The following is an 18,788-nucleotide window of genomic DNA, read 5'->3' as shown; positions in this document are numbered from 1 at the left end:
GGGGAATTACCGCCTGGTGAGACGCACTGCGGTGCAGTTTCCAAACCCTCCCTCCAGGCGACAGGTACTCTGTCACAAACTGTTCATGTACATGATTGATGATCATAACTTCTCCCAGCGCTGAAACAAATTAGATCTGCTTCTCATTCGCCGTAAATCAGCAGAGAAAGCACATTGAGTCCTGCTCTTGTCTGTCAGAGCTCAACACTCTGTCAAAGCACATTACTGTTTTAGCCTGCCAGACTCCACGACAGCATGTTCGCTCGCAGTAAGTGTGTGTCAGCAGCACACCAGGCCAGGAGATCTGTTCATTAACATTCCTGTGTTTTGTGGTGGACCTGCTAATGCAGAGCAACATGATGAAACAGCTCTCATGTGTCACCTGACATCGCCACAAAGTCCGCTCTATAAGTGGCTAACTCCTCAGTTAATCCCCTGACGAAACCAACTCATCCTCGTTTGGACTTGAGCTGAACGGACCGGACCGCTAGCTAAACTAACAAGCTAACAGTTAGCAGCAGTTAGCAGTTACTCTGCGGATAAGTATTCAACAACTAACCACTTCTTACATATTGCACCTTTAAGTCTGTGTCTGATCTTTGCTTCAAGCTAAATGCTAAAAGCTAAAATGAGTCTAATGGCCATTCTCTTCAATATATAAACATTTACCACCTGTCAACATAGAGCGGTCAGCATATTGCTAGCATAACCACTAACTGCTGCTAACTGTAGCTGCTGTTAGCTCGTTAGTTTAGCTAGCTGTGCAGCACAGGAGCTTTACACCAGGTGGTGGGGCCCGTCCTGGTCAAACTTTACATTTCTTTATGTCACAAGTTTTTGTTTCTTCAGGTTCTGTTTGCAATTCTGTGTTGTGACACATTTGTGCTCATCGTCTGGTAGGTTTAGGCTCAAAAAACACTTATTAAGTGTGAGAAAAAGCTGATGTTTTGGCACACAATGCCTGGTTCTGTTGTCTTAAACCCGGCTGGAAAACGTTACAACGTCCTCTTAAATACATCCAGAGTCAGAGGATCACTGAGGTAGTCTCAGCTCTTCCTCTGGGGACCACGAGTACAAAATGTCAAAGCAATCATCCACAAAAGAAGACGTGTCAGTGAAAAACAGCATCTCTGCCTGTTTTTCTTTCTCTGTCCTCCGTCTTTGTTTTCGTCTCCTGAGCAGACGATGTCGGAGTTGACTCCTCCGCTCATCACCTGTCAGATTAAGGGGCGACTGTTTTCTCTCTAAAACGTATCATTTCACACCACTTAACGACATTTCTCATGACTTCAGCCGACACTTAGCGGATTATTTTTAGGCGCAATTATACTTTTGATGGATGTCTGCGTGGCGATGTCGTGTACCTCCGAGTGCTTCAGATTCCTCTTTACCTTTCTGTCCTGTTCAGTCGTCCTGCACATGAACATGTTTACAGGTTCAGGCAGAAACAAAGTCAACTCTCAGTCCTGAGTTTCCTTAAATGCCGTTCCCTAAAGCTGCACTGGTTGTGCTCGATCTCCTCCTAATCATGAAGGGTGTGACCCCGCAGGTCAAACACTTGACCCCTGAAGTCCTGCTGAGATTTACTTAGGTATAATTAGGCCTGTTAAGAGCCTTTGTGTGTCTGAATGGGCACATAGAGCTCAATACATCGGCCTGTTCTCACTCCCAGCCCCGAGGAAACATCTCCACCAGCGCTGACGAACGTACGACTCTGACGAGGACGGCGGTCGCTCCAGGAAGTGAGGCACCATGAAGAAAGTTTCATTTAGCAAATAACAAAGTGGTGCTCCACAAAATGATATCTAATAACAAACATATATTCACATATATGTGGCAACACATTCCAGTGTATCGTCATTTTCAAGAATATATTACAAAATATGATAAATGTGTATTTTTGATAGTACATTGTTAATATACACTGATATGTTTTGTATGAATGTAAAACATATGACTTTAAATGTATTCAAATGTTGCATGTATATCATATATCATATCATATATTTTTAAAAACTATACCGAATATATTTGACAATAAATACCAATAAACTGTCATTCTTCAAGTATTTATTACATAGAATTATAATAATTTGAAAGTATTTTTTGCTTATGTATAAAATAAGTGTGTAATTCTTTATAGAAACATATTTTTGATTTATATATAAATATTTTATATGCAAAAATAATATAAGTAATAGATATACATATTTTATATATGTTTATAATATGTGATACATATGAAGATGACACTAATTTTAAAATAAGTCTGTCAGTTCTTCACATCAGTGTATTCTGTTATTACCAGATTAAATATTGTCATTAACACTTAAACACTGACTGTGAAGTTCATAAAGTTCATCATTTAATGCAGTTTTTACAACTTGTTGAGTCGATGTGAATGAAATAAATAACTAACTAAATAAAGTTAATGTAATTGTGAAGTCATACTAACAAAAGTATTTATTAGAGTCACTTTAGTTTGCAGAGATCAGTGTCATTCACTGCATTTTCTTGGACTGCTGTTCAATATGAGCAACAACACGCAAGAGACATTTGTGAAAACAAAAACTGGAAAAACTTTTATCAGCCCCGACCCTGATATTCTAGGCAGTTATTAAAACTTTAAACTCAACTTTAACAACATAACTAAACCTGAGCACATCCTGTACCTCTTATCCATGTTGGTAAATTACTTAAAAACTATCAGAAATATTCCTTTAAATTCATGTTACATTAAATGAGGCATGTTGATAAAAATAAAAGCAACGTCTCGCCCAGAGGATGTTAATGACGCCGCAACAAGCTGGGAAATCCCTCTCACATCAGCCTCTCTGCTCATTATGAGTGAATATTTGTGGGCTGGGTGTGATAAGATGTTGAAAGGTGTCGACACAAACCAACAGGTTCAGCCACAAAAGGTGAGAAGACGTCACGTCAGCTGAACGGTAAATACCTGGTGATGAGAAGGGTCAACAGCAGCTGGCTTTGTGGTCGCCCTCTCTGAAGTTACACCCTGAGACAGCAGCTTTACTCCTTCTGTTGCTGTTGATCCAAACATACAGGTAGATAATGTTCCTACGTCTGGATTAGAGCTCCGACTCCAGCAAACATCACAAAGACATTCAGATCTTAAACACAACAACACGTCCATACAATTGGTAATAAGAAATTTATTTTTCAACAATTACAAAGAACAAAATATTTCAAAAGCATATTCATATGTTACATCGACTGTACAGGGATCAGATGGCGTGTGCTTCACTCTAAATGAATCTGTAACGAGAGCTAACAAAAAGAAGAAAGAAAACTAGGAATATTTAAGTAATTTTGATGAAAAAATATGAAATATTCCATGTCTAGGTACAAAATAGAAAAGAGATTAAGCTGATTATGGACTGATATTATACCCTGATACAGTGTTTAGGCCTCTTTTAACTGTCACAAAGTCATTTACAACAACAAAAAAACATGACGGCGTTGCCATCTCTCAATAGCTCAACCTCTTGGCCTCTTTGGTTCCATGATTAGGTATAATACATTTGAACAGAGCTCAATTTTGCTTCTATAAAAATAACTTTTTTTTTTCAATGGCAGTTTCTATTTATTTCATTTTTTTTCCTTATTACTAGTCACACAGCTCCTCAGTGCAAATATCTAACAACCATTCGCTTTGAAGAACAAGCGAAAGATTACAGCGGCAGGCGGCGCGGAGGTCGAGCGTCGGGCAGGAGGCGGGAACGAAATGAGCAGGTGTTTGTCTTAAGTGTGTACCTGGCGGTGGTGACGCCTGGAAATGAGAGCAGAACAGCACGAACCAGTGAAATAACAGGTCGCTGAAACCTGGAAATATCAAAGTGATGTCAAAGTGACTGAAACTGTGTCTCAAAGTGTGTTTCGGTGCCATGATGGGAACTCCGCTGGGACACATTCATTTAGACACCAAAATCACTCTACATGCATTACATTTGGGTCAACGTTAGCCCCAGTTAGCCTCTTTTTATATATCACAGGTTTCAGTCAATGAGTTCATAAAGAAATCAAACTTATCTTAAAAAAAACCCAACAGATTATTAAATAACAGCGACTGAATCAGACAAATGTGAGTTTGTTGGAGATGTTTTTTGGATAGAAATAAAAATAACAAGAAAACTCTGAGGCACTCTCATTTAAACAATCAAAATGTTCATGTTAGACCTTCAACCAATCACGCTCTGTTTGATTTGCCTAACATGACCACGCCGTGACAATAAAGGCATCGTAATTGTTTGAAAAGAAGGTGCCTTTGAGTTTTCATGTGATTTTCAACACTAAACCTTTTAAAACTCAACTGAAGGGGAATTATTTTTAGGCGATGAGAAACAAAAAGGATCTTATTATTTCACTAAAAGGCCTCTGTTGTGTTGTCAAACAACTTCAGGCTGTCCGAGACAAAAAAACACTTTCAGTGGACGTTACTTTGATGGTGGCAGTTGCCCTGAAGGATTACACTGTAGCCATGTTGTAGCAACCAGCTGAAGAGATCTACGGGACTGATTACAAGACTTTTGGTGAGTATGAATCATTAGACACCAAAACATGTAAAAACTGTATCTGGCCGAGCTTTAAAAATACTGTAATTTCATTTTAAGTTGGTCCAACTCAGTTGCAATATGTAAGAATTGTCAGAATCACCAGAGTAACCGCTAACTGCTGCTAGGTTACTAACTAGTTAGCTTGGTTAGCTGTGCATGTCGTGGTCCGGACTGGAAGCCTGGAGCACCAGGGGAGCTTTGGTGTTGACACCACTAGCACAGGAGCTTTGGACAGAGACGTTACGAGGCTACAATACAAAGACACAGTTATAACCTCAGATCTGTTACTTCTTCACATTCTCATGATAATTTTAGTTCATTTTTGATTTTTTTTCAATTGAAGTTGTTACATTTTGCACCTTTAATCACATGATTGTTTTTATAGACAAACATTTAACCGAGATTTAGTCACCAAATGGTAAATTTATGCATCCAAAAGAAAAGGCATTTATTAAACAATCAATCTCTGGTTTTATGAATTGATATTGGATCATTCAAATGAAGATCAAAACCCAGCCCTTGTCCATACCAATGGTCTCACACCATTTATGGTCTTGTGACCTCCTCAAACAAAGATGCGTCTACTTGTGAGGACTTGTTTTAGGTTACAGCTCAACAAAGACGTGATTATATCAGTTATTTTTGAGTCGCAGTACAAGACTTCACCATCCTCAACCAGAAACACAGTTTCAATCAAGACAACATTTCGTTGGGAAACTCCTCCTGCCTCCTCGCCAAAGCCCAACCTCCCTCTGCTCGCCACTCTTAACATTTCAAGTATTGGTGATAGTTTGTCAGAAGAGCTTAAGTTCAGCTTGTCTGGTGTATGGGTAAATACTATACATTGCATAGCTCATGCGGCACTTATTTCTTTTCGAAGGACTGTGGGCAATGGTGCGCCACATAGGGCTCGTTAAAGGCATTTCAATCTGCAAGTGCTATCGAAGTGTGCGTCGGGGAGTGAAGCTGCACCATCGCTGAACCGAGCTATATGGCAACTTTTCACTTTCACTGACTGAAATGAGTTAAATATGTTTTTATTTGAACAACCTTTAAGGTTTTACTTGTAATATCCAAACAAAATCAGAATTTCTTTGTAGTAATTCCTGGTATCACCTCCACTGTCTTCATGTGCTGGTCACACGCTTACAAAAGGTATTTTTCTACTCAAACCATGAGTGGAAAATGACAAAGTTCTTGGAGAACCGAAGGAAAACCACTGGAACAGGTCACAAAATACAGATTATTTAGACTTGAGAAGGTATGTCAGGTCTTGTAGACCTTTTTAGATTGTACATTGACTGGACTGAGAGGAGCTGCACATTGTTTGTGATCCAGTAGTGGAGAAATTTGGCCTCCTCCACCCCCATGTTGATAGATTCATAGTCCACAAAACATTTCTGGAGCTTCACAGCAAAACAGAGTTGCAGCATTCTCATAGACAATAATAAACATTTAAAAATAACCAATAAAAGCCTTATTTACACCCTTTTTTAAGCCAAAATCTTAAGCTAAGCTAAAGAGTTAGCAAAGGAGGAGCTTTATGGAGCCATTTTATGTTTTTTGGGTTTTTTGGATTTTTTTTTCCGTTTTAAATCATCTCCAGCTGCTTCAACTCTGTTTTACTGTGAAGGGAGGAGATGATGACTGGATTTGCATTTTTAGGGGACTGAATTGAATTTAAACAGGAACTTACTAATTTGGGGTATGATTTTGTAATTTTAGGGAAGACATTGTTTCAGGGAAAGGAGACTCAAGTAATCTGAGGTCCCAAATTCATAAATTTAGGCAAAGAAATGAGAATACTGAATGCACAATTTAGTAAGTTTGAATCAACACATCCACTCCTTCCCAAAGGCTCTTTGGAAATCCCATGAGAAGTTTGGGAAACCTTTACCCACGTTTGATAAAAGCAGACTTTCAGAAACATGTTGCAGTGCTTCCTCAACAATGAAGATGATGGAAAGAGAAGAATCAGTACTTGGAAGTTTTTGGGGATCCCAGGTGCGACGACTCACATCAGCAAGTCTACCTTTTAGCTGTCTGCGTGGAGGTCGTCGAAAAGTCTTTACAGATGATGTTTTCCTGCTTCCATCCATTTCTAGAATGCGTCCTTGAAGCCGGTTTTATCGTGGAACAAAGTCGTGTAAATGGCCAGAAGTGCTGTACGTTGGTGAAGTTTGACATTTTCAGTGCTCGTCCCTCGTGTTTGCACACACTGCTCTTGAAAGAGGCAAAGTTGAATCACCCCAACCTTGGTGGTGACTCATGTAAGGCTCCCTACAGCTCCTCTGGAGACGTTATGTTCAAGGTCGGGTTCTACACATGAAGAGTTTAATTCCAAAACGTCTAAACAAGCTGCTCTAACAACGTGACTGACTGCTGTGTAAAGGCTAGTAGGTTACATAAGTCTCAAACCAGATCTATCTTAGAGATATTTAATGAAGAACTTCAGAGACTGTGGATATTTAAAGATTTGGAAGAGAACTCTTCACGTCCCTTTGGAGGAGACTGAAACAGTCTTCCACCAGAGAATATAACGAAATATATCAACAAACATAAATATATATACAAGTTTTTGTGCAGGCATACATGAGGGTGTGTAGATATGTGTGGATGAGGTTGTGTGTGCGCATGTTTTCTCTGTCGTCCATAAATATTCTGTTTCTATATTCATTTTTTTTTTTGTTGTAATATTGTGTTTACAGTTAAGTTCTTCAGTTCCACCTTAAATAAACAAGAACAAAACAAACTCAAGCGCAGCCGCACTCGTCCACGATCATGTTGGGAACGTCCCGCTTCACGATGTTGTACTCGTCGTCGAAGTAGAGCATGGACATGGTGCTGAGCTTGGTGGGGATGCAGCAGGAGTTCATGGAGCCTGGGCTCATCCCCCTCATGCGGTACTGGTTCACCACCGCCGTGTGGAAGGACGAGGCCGACCCGGGGACGCCCGCCATGTAAGCCGGACAGTTCCCCTCGCAGTAGTTCCCAAAGTAGCCCGACGGCGCGATGATCCAGTCGTTCCAGCCGATGAGCCGGAAGTCTATGTAGAACTGCTGGCGGCAGCACAGGCTGCTGCTGCCGTCGCACTCCAGCCCCCTCTTACGGATGCGGTGCTTGTTGTCAGCCTGCCGCGCCTGCACCACCAGGAAGGGCCGGTGGGACTCGTCATTCTGGCCCAGCAGGACGGGCGTGACACCCTCAGTGTCGCAGCCCTCGCAGCGCACGTCCAGGTTTTGGCGCCGGTCGCCCTTCTCGAATACCAACCGGACGGCGTCAGTGAGCATGAAGGTGTGCCAGCCGCTGCGCTTCAGCTCCACCCGCTTCTCCACCAGGTTCCACTTGCTGCCGAGGCCGGGCTCCTGGTAGTACACCTTCACCGTCACCTTCCGCCTCGGACGCACCTCCAGAGGGGACGGCAGCACCTTGAAGTAGAGCCAGAGGGTGGCTTGGGTCACGTACAGATTCTGGTTCCCCTCGTTAGAGATCAGGAAGAAGAGGCTGGACTTGGACGTCACCATGTCATCTGAGAAGAAGGAACACATCAGAGGATTTGATTATTATTCGAGTAACACAACAAAAACTTGCAAAACAAAGTCATCTATGCTTTATATTTGTTATTTGACTCATGAGAACACAGCATTTTGGAAGACTTTAAACACATTTCTGACCTCTGTATCCTTATTTCTTTAACTTAATTTAGAAACTTGCAACCTCAAAATGCGCAATTCTTTTCCTTTAAGCAACCACCGAAAACTGAACATCTTAACATTTAAATCAAGGTGCAGTTACGCCGGAGGCTGCAGAGGGATTGTGCACTGGTGGTGAACTTGGGAACAGCTTAAAGTAAGACAACAGTCCTCTGCTCAGTTCAGGGTGGCAGCTCAGGCCCTGCGGACTGTGACAGGAAGGCGTTGGGCGCTGGGCCACTTGGCCTCCGAATCAGCCCAAATATGAGACGGAGGAGGGCGGGTGGGGGGCTTAAGAGAGCGGCACACAAAGGTTCAAAGGCTTTGCGTTGAATGCTGCCTGAAAATGAGATCTTATGGAGCCTAACTGTCCTCACAATGAGGCCTGAGAGCTCGTCGCCGGGCCGAGAGATGCAGCAACAAACTGGAAGAATGAAGACGCAGGAAAGAAACATTTACATGACATTAGCTGGTTCTCAGAAGCCGACAGCAGACTGCAAATGGTCAGAGGCTTTGAGCTCATTTGTGGGACAATTACAAGGTTTGGAAGGAGGGCGACTGAGGGATTCATACCCTGAGTTTAGACAGATTTCTCCTTGAAACTTTCCCACAACAAAGTAGGAAAAGTTTGTATGTTTTTATCCTGAGCAGAGGCATGTAAATATCTTGAAAGCACTCCTGGATAATTGACAACAGCCTCCTTAAACTACCTTTCTTTATCTTGAGATGCTTTCTGAACATCGCCTTCTGCTTGAAGCAACGCTGTCACAAGGCGAACACACGGAGAGGATGATTGACAGCTGTCATGTGAAGAAGATTAGAGCCATTCATCAGGTGTGAACCTCCTGAACTCTGAGAGAAGCCGACCCAGAGAGATTGAGACTGACACTTCGTGGGAAATCAGACCGTAAGAGGACACAGAGTCCTGAGGATGAACTTCAACACATCCTGAACTGGCTGCAGGTTTCACCAGGAAACAGAAAAATATCACAGACTGTTATAAAAGCGAGCCTCCACATGCATTACCTCATCCATCACGAGACGAGGTAATCTCTGAGTCAGCAGCTCGGATGTTAGATCACACACTGCCACAGATAAGAGGCCGAGACATAAATCAACAACGATAACGTTAGGGTCATCTCCCTCAAACCTCGACTAAACTGTAGGGATCAAACAGGAGGAGTCTGCTGGTTGACGGGGAGTGGTCGCTTCACAATGAGCTCGAGGAGGACGGTTAATTGTTGTTTGAGAGGGAATTCATTCGTCACAGACGAGCAGCTGCTTTGTCTGCGATGGTTAATGAGGAGACACTGGATTCTTCCAACACGAGGAGGAGGACGACGATGAAGGACAATTTTCTGTTATCAACTCAGCCAGAATCGATATGAAGCATTTAAAACATGTCATGTGGATCAAAAGAGAGAGCTGTTCTGACCGTTTATTTCTCTGCATGAAGCTTTTAATGTGATATGTCAACAAATGTGGATGCCCAGAATAACAGTAACACAAAAATTGCTAAAATCTTGAATGTAGTTTGGTGGACGGGCTGAAGCTGCTAAATTTAGGATTTGCTAGGACAATGAACACAACATGGGAAGATGCCAGAAGTCCCACGCATCCAACTTTCTTTTGAGCACACGAATACAGCCATAAAAATCTTTCCACCAGACTACATTCAAAATGTATGCAATTTCATTAGATTTCTAGAGAATAACATCCTTCTTCCATGTTTCTGGACATTAGGTTTTCAGCCCTCCACCCACCAAACTTCATTCAAATTGTTGCATTTTTTAGAATCTGTTTTTCCAGATGGTCACATTTCACCTTGAACTGAGTGCTGCATCTTCATTTATGTGATCGGGGTGCATTGAGAAATAAAGACAGCAGCTGTGCTGACAGGACGAAGTTACATCAAGCAAATATTTAGGTTTTGATTTCTTTGTGGTGACAAATGTTTAGTAACGAATAGACCGCTGTGTTGCAGCCAAGAGGTGATTGTGTAACATGCACGTTACTTCACCCAAGGCTTCCCAAAACTGACTCTTATATAGTAGTAAAATCTAAATTTAGGCAAGAAGAAGCCTCGCAACCGGCACGAATCTTCACTGGAAACCTGTGGCGACTAAAACACCGACTCTCTTCTGGTTTTTGATGCCAGTTTTGCCACAACGCAGTTTCTCAATAAACGATGTTTTGACACATCATGGGGAAGTTAAATGCAGAAATCCTCTGTGTTTAAATGAGTAGATGAGTTCCACAGTTTGTATCGATTCGGATGTTATCGTCTGGAAAATCAGATAAAAATTGCACAAGTTTTGAATGTAGTTTGGTGGATACGGAGCTGAAGCGATGCTGAAATACTTGAATGTTTCTACTTTCTGCTACGTAAGACTTCCACTCCACTACAGTTATCCGATAACTTCAGTTACTAGTTACATTGCAGACTGGGGTACTTTTTACAACACTGACAGCTGCTAACAAAGATCCACCTAATAGCTGCTGTGGAGCTTTCGATCAAATGAAATGAGCTTCTTCATCTGACGGAGTCTCGCCTACATTCGATCCCAAACTTTTGAGCCTCAGCAGACGAGAAACGGGACATTTGACAGAAGTTTCATTCATGAAAAGCATCACTGTGATGCAACAAACCAGCACCGTGCACTCCAGTCCCAGTGTTTGTTCATATAGAGGCTGCAGTCACACACACACACACACGCACGCACACACACACACACACACTGTGAATTCTAATGTGGAGCCGGGCTGCAGGGTTCAGCCCGTCAATCTGCATTCAGGCTGCACGACGGCCGACACAAAAGCTCTGACCTTATACTGAGGGGACTGATTCAACACCACCCTGCCATGTCACACACACACACACACACACACACACACACACACACACACACACACACACATCCTGGATGTAGATGCATGTATACGCCGACGCAGACACACAGTTAAGAAAACATCAATAACACACACACAAAGCTGCACATAAAGACATGACAGAGGCACAAAAGCTCGACACAAACAGGATAAATGACACTCGGACGTCACGACAGCAGCTCTGAGTGCCGACGTGCAGCGGCGATTTGTCGACGTGGAAAGCAGATGTTTCCACCGAGACACACGTGGGCGAAGCAGGTGGTGCCGCTGATCATTCTCAGCCCGGCTCCTTTCACTGGATTGTTCCTCCGAGCCTTGTCGCCGTGCCATCTCCCCGCTGACAGCCGCTCAGTGCCGCGAACGCAGCCAACTGGCAAGCGCACAGCGCCGAGGTGGAAGGTCTGCAACACAGCGGCCACAGAGAGAAACATCTGAAACTAAAAGGCTCTCAGTGGGGAGCGAACCTCCGCCGACACCGAGCAGAGCTGCCCAAGTTTATGTTTGTGTGTGTTTTCTAGGAAAGTGAACACAACACTGGGGTCGACGCCAGAAGTCCCAAACTTTCTCTCGAGCACATGAACGCAGCCTCAAAAATCCACATTTTAGTGAAAGAAACACAAAAATCTCACCGAACCACACTCCACCAAACTGCATGCAAATTATGGCAATTTTTCCTGTTTTTCTCGACACTAACAAGTGATGTAGCCTTTAATTTGTTATATCTGTCAGTAAATGTGGAGGTTACCGTCTATAAAAACAAAAAATGCTTAAATTTCAAATGTAGTTTGGTGGATGGGTAAATGGGAAAATCTTGTCAGCTCTACATCCACCAAACTCCATTTAAAATGTCTGTAATTTTACATTCTTTTCGACACGATACCAATTGCATGTAACTATTGATTTGTTATGTCCGTCAACAGACTTGGATTTTACCGTCTAGAAAAACAGCTACAAAAATCACTAAAATTCTGAATGTAGTTTGGTGGGTGGAGAGCTGAAGCTGCTATTTCAGATTTCTCAGGGTGTTAACTGGACACGTTCACCTGACTTCAGGGGGCTAACGGAGGCGTTTACACTGGGAACAACCGACAGATGAATGCTGGTGTGTGGTGGAGTTTTCTAGGAAAGTGAACACAGCACCGGGGCAGAAGCCGAAAGTCCCACGGCTCGCGCTTCCGCTCTCCACCCACCAAACTACATTCAAATATTTAGCAATTTTAACCGTTTTTTTTTTCTAGACGACGAGTGTATCTAACTTTGCATGTAGCTTTTAATTTGTCGTGTCTGTCAACAAAACTTGGATGTTAACATCTAGAAAAAATTTACACATTTGCACACATTTTGAATGTAGTTTGGTGAACGGAGAGCAGAAGCCGCTCCATCGTGGGGTTTCTTTCTGTAAAAATTGGGTTTTTTCCACGAGATTGTCGAAGAATTCAGCTTGTTGCAGATGACAAAGCATTTCCCCTCGAGCTCAGTCCTGCATCTTATTATTTTACAGCTGCAAAGAGAAGCAAAAATCTTAAAAATCCTCAAGATTGAGTTTGTTTGTGTGCTGTTTTACTCTGTTTTACTCTCCTATGCATCTGTCTTATGAAATAGATGCGGAAAGTATTTCTCTGTACTGAAAGAAACCCCCAAATCTCATCAGCTCACATTTCTGCTCTCCGTCCACCAAACTACATTCAAAATCTGAGCAACTTTTGATGTTTTTCAAGACGATAACATCTTCTTTCAAAGTTATTTTTTTAATTGACTCCTGAAGCAAAAAATCAAGAATTTTAAACCTCTCATCATGTTAAATTAGACTTAATCGGAGGTTGTTACTGGAGAGTTTCAGCTTCATACGTCAAAAAGTCCACATTTTAATAAAAGAAACCCCAAAAATCTCATCAGCTCACTCTTCAGCTCTCCACCCACCAAGCCACATTCACAATGTGTGTAAATGTTTTACACGTTGTCTAGACGACAACATCCACGTCTGTTGAATGAAATGTGACCTGCAAAATCACAAGCATTTGACCTTGAACTGAGTCCTGCATCTTATTGTCTCCACAGCTGCACAGTCCTGACGTTAAATTAGAGTCTGTTACTGAAGAGATTCACCTGACTTCAGGGAGCTAAAGTCCATCAAACTCAACCTCTAGCATCCCAGTTTAAATGAAGGAAACTCCTGCTAACGCTTCTGCTCTCCACCCACCAAACTACATTCAAAATTTCAGCAATTTTATCTGTTTTTCAAGACCTCCTGTAAAAGAGAAGTTACAAGCAGAATCACAATATTTCACCCTGAGAAAGTCAAATGTCTTCAGATGTTAAATTAGACTAAATCAGCACTTGCTACTGGAGGAGTTTGTCTGACTTTAGGGAGCAAACGGAGTCATGTACACTGGAAACAACCATCATATGATGCCCGTCAAACTTTCTCTCAAGACACGCAGCCATAAAAATCCACATTTTATTGAAGAAACACAAAAATCTCCTCACCTCCTGCTTCAGCTCTCCTCCCACCAAACTACATTCAAAATTTTAGCAATTTATATTTTTCAGGAGGGGAACTTCCTCTCTCCAGATTTGATGACCGACATAATTCCTGCATCTTATTTTCAACAAGAATCAAGAACTTCAAATCTCTCAAGATGTTAAATTAAACAAAATCCCGGAGAGGTTCAGCTGACTGGAGCCAACAGAGACGTTAAACACTGAGAAGCCAACATGTGATGACAGACCAGGATGAATTCATTAGAAAGCAGCTGCTGCAGAGTAAAAACTACTGGAGACGTGATTTCTGCAAGTTTGACAAAACATCAGGTAGCAGCAGCTCCCTGCTTTTATTTTGGCGGGTTTTCAGGCCCCTGTGTCAACATCTGTTCAACATCAGCATGTTCCCTGGGTTGTTTCTCATTCAGTCAGTGTATAGAGACACGCACACACACACACACACATACACACGCACAGTGAGAGCAGAGCTGGCTGATGTTCAGTGTGTGTCCGATCCATCAGCTACATGCATCAAATATCTTTCCACAGATTGAATTTCATGCAGATTCATGTTGAATTTGACTTTTTCATTCATAAATAAACTCTTCTCCAGCCCTGATGTAAAACAGCAGATGAGAAGAGGTTGTTTTTATTCTCTAGGGTCAAATGAGATGTTTGGGCTGAAGGCAGCACCTGTGATCCACCTTCACCTGAGCCAGCAGCAGAAGTATAAAGTGTTTTGTTCTCAGTCTGGTTCAGAGAAGTTGAAACTAAAGTGGTGGACCTCGCTTTGTGTGGTTTGTTTTAAGAAAATGAATCAAAAATATCAAACTGAATTCTCGGCGTGCGTCACCTTTCTCCGCAAAGCTGATGATCTCGGAGCTCTCCTCCAGCACGTCGTTGCTCATCGGGTGTCCGTCCAGGTTGGGGATCTCCACCCTGCCGTCCTCCCGCAGCTTCCCGGCGTGGAGCTTCCGCAGCGCCGTCACCATGGCCGCCTTCGACACCGGGTGCGTGATGTTGGGCCTCTCCCGCATCTGCAGCCTGCTCAGGATGTGCCGCTTCACCGCCTCCAGGAAGTCCACGTTCAGCCGGCCCGACTCGGGGTCCTCCGGCTGGGCGACGCCGCAGGACGCGCAGGTATCCCGGGACGCCGTGTGCGCCTCCGCCTCGGTGCCGGGCGCAGCGGTGCAGCGGATGGAGAGGACGCAAGCCACGAAGAGTGCTAGTCGGAGAAGACAGCTACTCATTTTCTGTTCGAGGAGGAGTAGGATAACTTTTCCTCCGCTTTGTCAGAATTAAAATCATAAAAAGAAACAAGAAGAAGATAAAGAATCCGCTCAGTGCCGAGCTGTCTCCATGCGTAACGGCCGCAGCTCTGACGCACTGGTGCAGTTTACTCCCAATCACTGAAGATGTGTGCGCAGGAACTCTTCTCTTACATCGTTACATGGATGTCTTTGGTCACAAGTCCTCTTTATTCCAGGTTCAGCAGGGTTTCTGGAGCAGCGTCACGCAGAAAGCATCAGGAACAGAGAGCGCGTCATGGCTTCATTAATCAGCATCAGCCCAGCTGGAGATCTCCCTCTGACATACTCCACAGAGCGACGAGAGCAGAATCCAAACCCAGCTTCAACATCTTCAAACTTCAATCCAGAGAGCTCATCACCATCCTCACTGTTTTCTTCTCCCGGTGTGCTGCTGCCGGAGTGCCGATGCGCAATCGAGAAGAAGAGGAAGCTGAGGAGGAGGAGAGGGAGGTGTGCCAGTGAGCGCACCGAGGAGCGTTTCCATTCTGGCGTGTGAGACTCAGGAGCCTCCACACACCGAAAACTTTTTATATACAGGGGGGTCAACATGAGGAGGGCGGAGCCAGTGAGGACAGAGGGAGGGAGGGGGGCGGTGTTAATAACCCTCTGAGGAGAAATCACTGAATTATTCCTAAAGGGATTCATATTGCAGCACATTATACTCCCCGAGTGACCGGAGACCAGAAACACTGTGAGCACTGTTCACCCCAAAACTGCAGCTCATCACAGCACCGCTGCAGCACCCCGAGCACAGAGCGCAGCACAGCACACTCAAAAGTCCCTTTGCTTTTCTAGCGATTTAAACAGTATTCAGATCCTTTAGCTCAGTCAAACTTTATTTGTACAGCACATTTCAAGTGACTGCAAAAAACCATGGTATAACAAAAGGTTTAAAGACTAATGCACAACACTTACAATAACATGAAGCGTTAACATCATAAAAGATCAAATCAAGCAATAATAATAATGATAGGAAAAAATATATTGCATGTAAAATTTGATTTTTAAAGTTTATAAAACATAACATAAGACTAAAAACACCAGTAAAATGTAAACAGAAATCTGACATGTTAAAGTACAACAATGTTAAAATACTTCTTTACAAGTAAATATCAACAAAAAGTATCAGGAAAATGTCTTTTTAAACAAAATATGTTGTATTATTATTGTAGATGAATAAACATGTGAGAAGGTGTTTAATGTGTGAAGCTGCTCAGCTGAAACTGACATACGATATGTTTTGGTTTAATCTGTGTTCACGTGTGTAAACTATAAATATGCAAATTAGCTGTGATTATAAGATACAAGTTGAATAAAAAGTAAGAAATGTAGTCGAGTCAAAGTATAAAGTAGTGCTAGTAATCAGGTAAAGTACAAGTAACTAATACTGTAGTTACTTCAGTTAGAGTACTGAGTGCACTGCTGCTAGTTTATAAAATCAATGTCTCAATATGAAACTGACAATAAAAACACAAACTGTGACGTCTGTCCAACTGTGACCAGCACCAAACACTGAAAACATCAACATGGTATAACACAAATACACAAATACACAACCTGACATAACATAACAATACAACATGGCATACAACAACATTACAATGTAACAACATAACAATATAACATAACACGATAAAGTCACATAACAATATAACATAACGTTATATAACATAACAACAATACAAATATAATATGGCATAATATAATATAAAATAACATGGCATACAACAACATTACAATGTAACAACATAATATAAAGAAGTAACATGGCACAACATAACAATATAACATAACATGTAAAATAAAGTAACATAAAATATGACAGCAGAACATGGCATAACAGCATATAACATATCAGCATAACAGCAATATAACATATCAGCATAACAATATAACATGGCATAGAATAACATAACATGTTAAAACAAAACAAGATAACAACATAACATAGCAACAATTCAGCATAACATACAATATAACATGTCTTAATAAAATAACAATACAACACAACACATAATAAAAACACGTGGAAACAAATACAACAACCTGTCACATAAACTTACTGAGATTCAATGTACATGAAGAAACTGTATGACACAAACCCTCGATTACATCCGGCTCAGATCAAAGACTTTAATGCACTTAAAGGTGTTTATGTCCTTTAATGTGACGAGTGATGATGAAACTGGTCTTTTTTAAAGGGACTTCTGTGAGGTTGTGTTGGCTGATTCAAGTGAGGGAACAGGTTGAATTATATGGAGACATGATGTGTGGATTTGTTTAGTTAGACTGTCATGTAGTGTGACATTTGTCTTTAAGACACTGCCAAAAGTATGTGGACACCCTAAATCAACTTAGATACACAATAAATAAACACACCATGAGCTTCAGGATGCATCGGTGTCAGTTTCAGCTACTTATAAACCTCAAAATGTACCAATGAGCGTCTTTCTGTTCAAATCCAACAGATCTGCATCAGCTCGGCCTCAGCAGTGTGTGTCCGGCTCGAGTCGACATGTCAGGACGTCCGGACGACAACATTTGTTAGTAAAAACCAAAACCAAATCAGCTCGTCACAACACGACAGACACATCCAGCAGCAGCCATGCCGAGGTGACCTTTGACCTCTCAGCTGCTGATTATCATACAGCAGAATAACACGAGGACGAACACCGGGTCGGGTCTGTTTTCGCCCTCGTGCGAACCTGTTTCTAATGAAATCACATGCATTTGATTCTCATTTTGCAGATTCATAACACATGTTGTTTTGACCAAATCCACTGAATTTGAATTATTAAAGTTTCCAAAGATACTAAATGTGTCAGCTCTAATTTGGAGGGAATGTGGAAAACGAGTCGAAGAGACAAAACATGTTTTCTAAACCGTGAATCAGCTGAGAGGTCGTTTAAAGTGGAGCCTGTTTCACTTCATTACATCTCTGGGTTTGAGGTGGAGACGGCGAGGCTGCGAGCAGTCAGAGGACAAAGTGATGAGACGGCGCCATCTTGGCTCGAATTACTGGAACTACATGAGGGAGTTACAGCTGCGCATTGAGCTCAAATACCCTGTGAAAATCCCTTTGTTTTAAATACTTCAGTCATGTTTGTGTGGCTTGTTTCACTCCTGGAACTGAATTCACACAGAAGGAGACACAACAAGCCAGAAGTTCACATGAACCTCTACAAGATTGTTTTAAGTTCAAAGTTGGAACCATTAAAGCAAAAAGGGAGCAATATGGGAACACAAGAAGCAGATGGAGGATGGAAAAATGGCGTCCTCAGAAGAATAAATCTTCTGTTTCAGAGAGAATTCGCTGGAAAGTAAACATGGCAGATTTCTTTCCAGGTCCAGCGCTGGATAAACAGTGAACTGTCGGAGCTGCAGGAGCTGTGGAGAAGGTTAGACTGCTGTAAATCTTTGTGTTTCCTCGCTTTCACTTCACAGGAGTTATCATGTGTACTGACACAGTCCTGTGGGATGTTTTAAAGTTGGAACATTTAAAGCAAAAAGGGAACATTTGACTGTAAAGTGCTTTTATTTCAAATCTGAACTCTCAGCGAGCTGATGGAGTTTCCTGTTTTGGAGGATAGAAACAAGCAGATCTTCACAGACTGTACTTGAGTTAGCTTTAGATTTAACAATAAACCAAATAATACAAACAAACAAACAAACAAACAAAAGAATAGTTGTTTATCATTAGCTTTGTATTTCTTTATGTTCCACACATACTGTATAAACATGAAAAAAACACAAAGTAGAAAGGTTTTTATTCTATTTTTAATAATATTGTTTTAAATCGCTGGATCAATGAATTAATAAATAAATAAATAATTTGACTTTTT

General features: G+C 41.9%; 1 protein-coding gene across 1 annotated transcript; it reads right to left on the bottom strand.

Annotated features, from left to right (window-relative positions):
- Positions 1–3,153: 3,153 nt before the first annotated feature.
- On the bottom strand, positions 3,154–15,429 carry LOC311253583 (inhibin beta B chain). The gene is made up of 2 exons (XM_084347647.1): positions 14,490–15,429; positions 3,154–8,103 (listed from the first exon to the last, which is right to left on the bottom strand). Exons 1-2 carry the CDS (start codon positions 14,884–14,886, stop codon positions 7,328–7,330), a joined length of 1,173 nt encoding a protein of 390 aa, XP_084203773.1. The 5' UTR covers positions 14,887–15,429; the 3' UTR covers positions 3,154–7,327.
- Positions 15,430–18,788: the final 3,359 nt, after the last annotated feature.

This window comes from Pagrus pagrus (assembly GCF_965226575.1).
Source record: "Pagrus pagrus genome assembly, chromosome: 24".
NCBI classification, from domain to species: domain Eukaryota; kingdom Metazoa; phylum Chordata; class Actinopteri; order Spariformes; family Sparidae; genus Pagrus; species Pagrus pagrus.
Note: the sequence above shows the minus strand (reverse complement) of the source record. Positions and strands in the feature narration are given on the sequence as shown.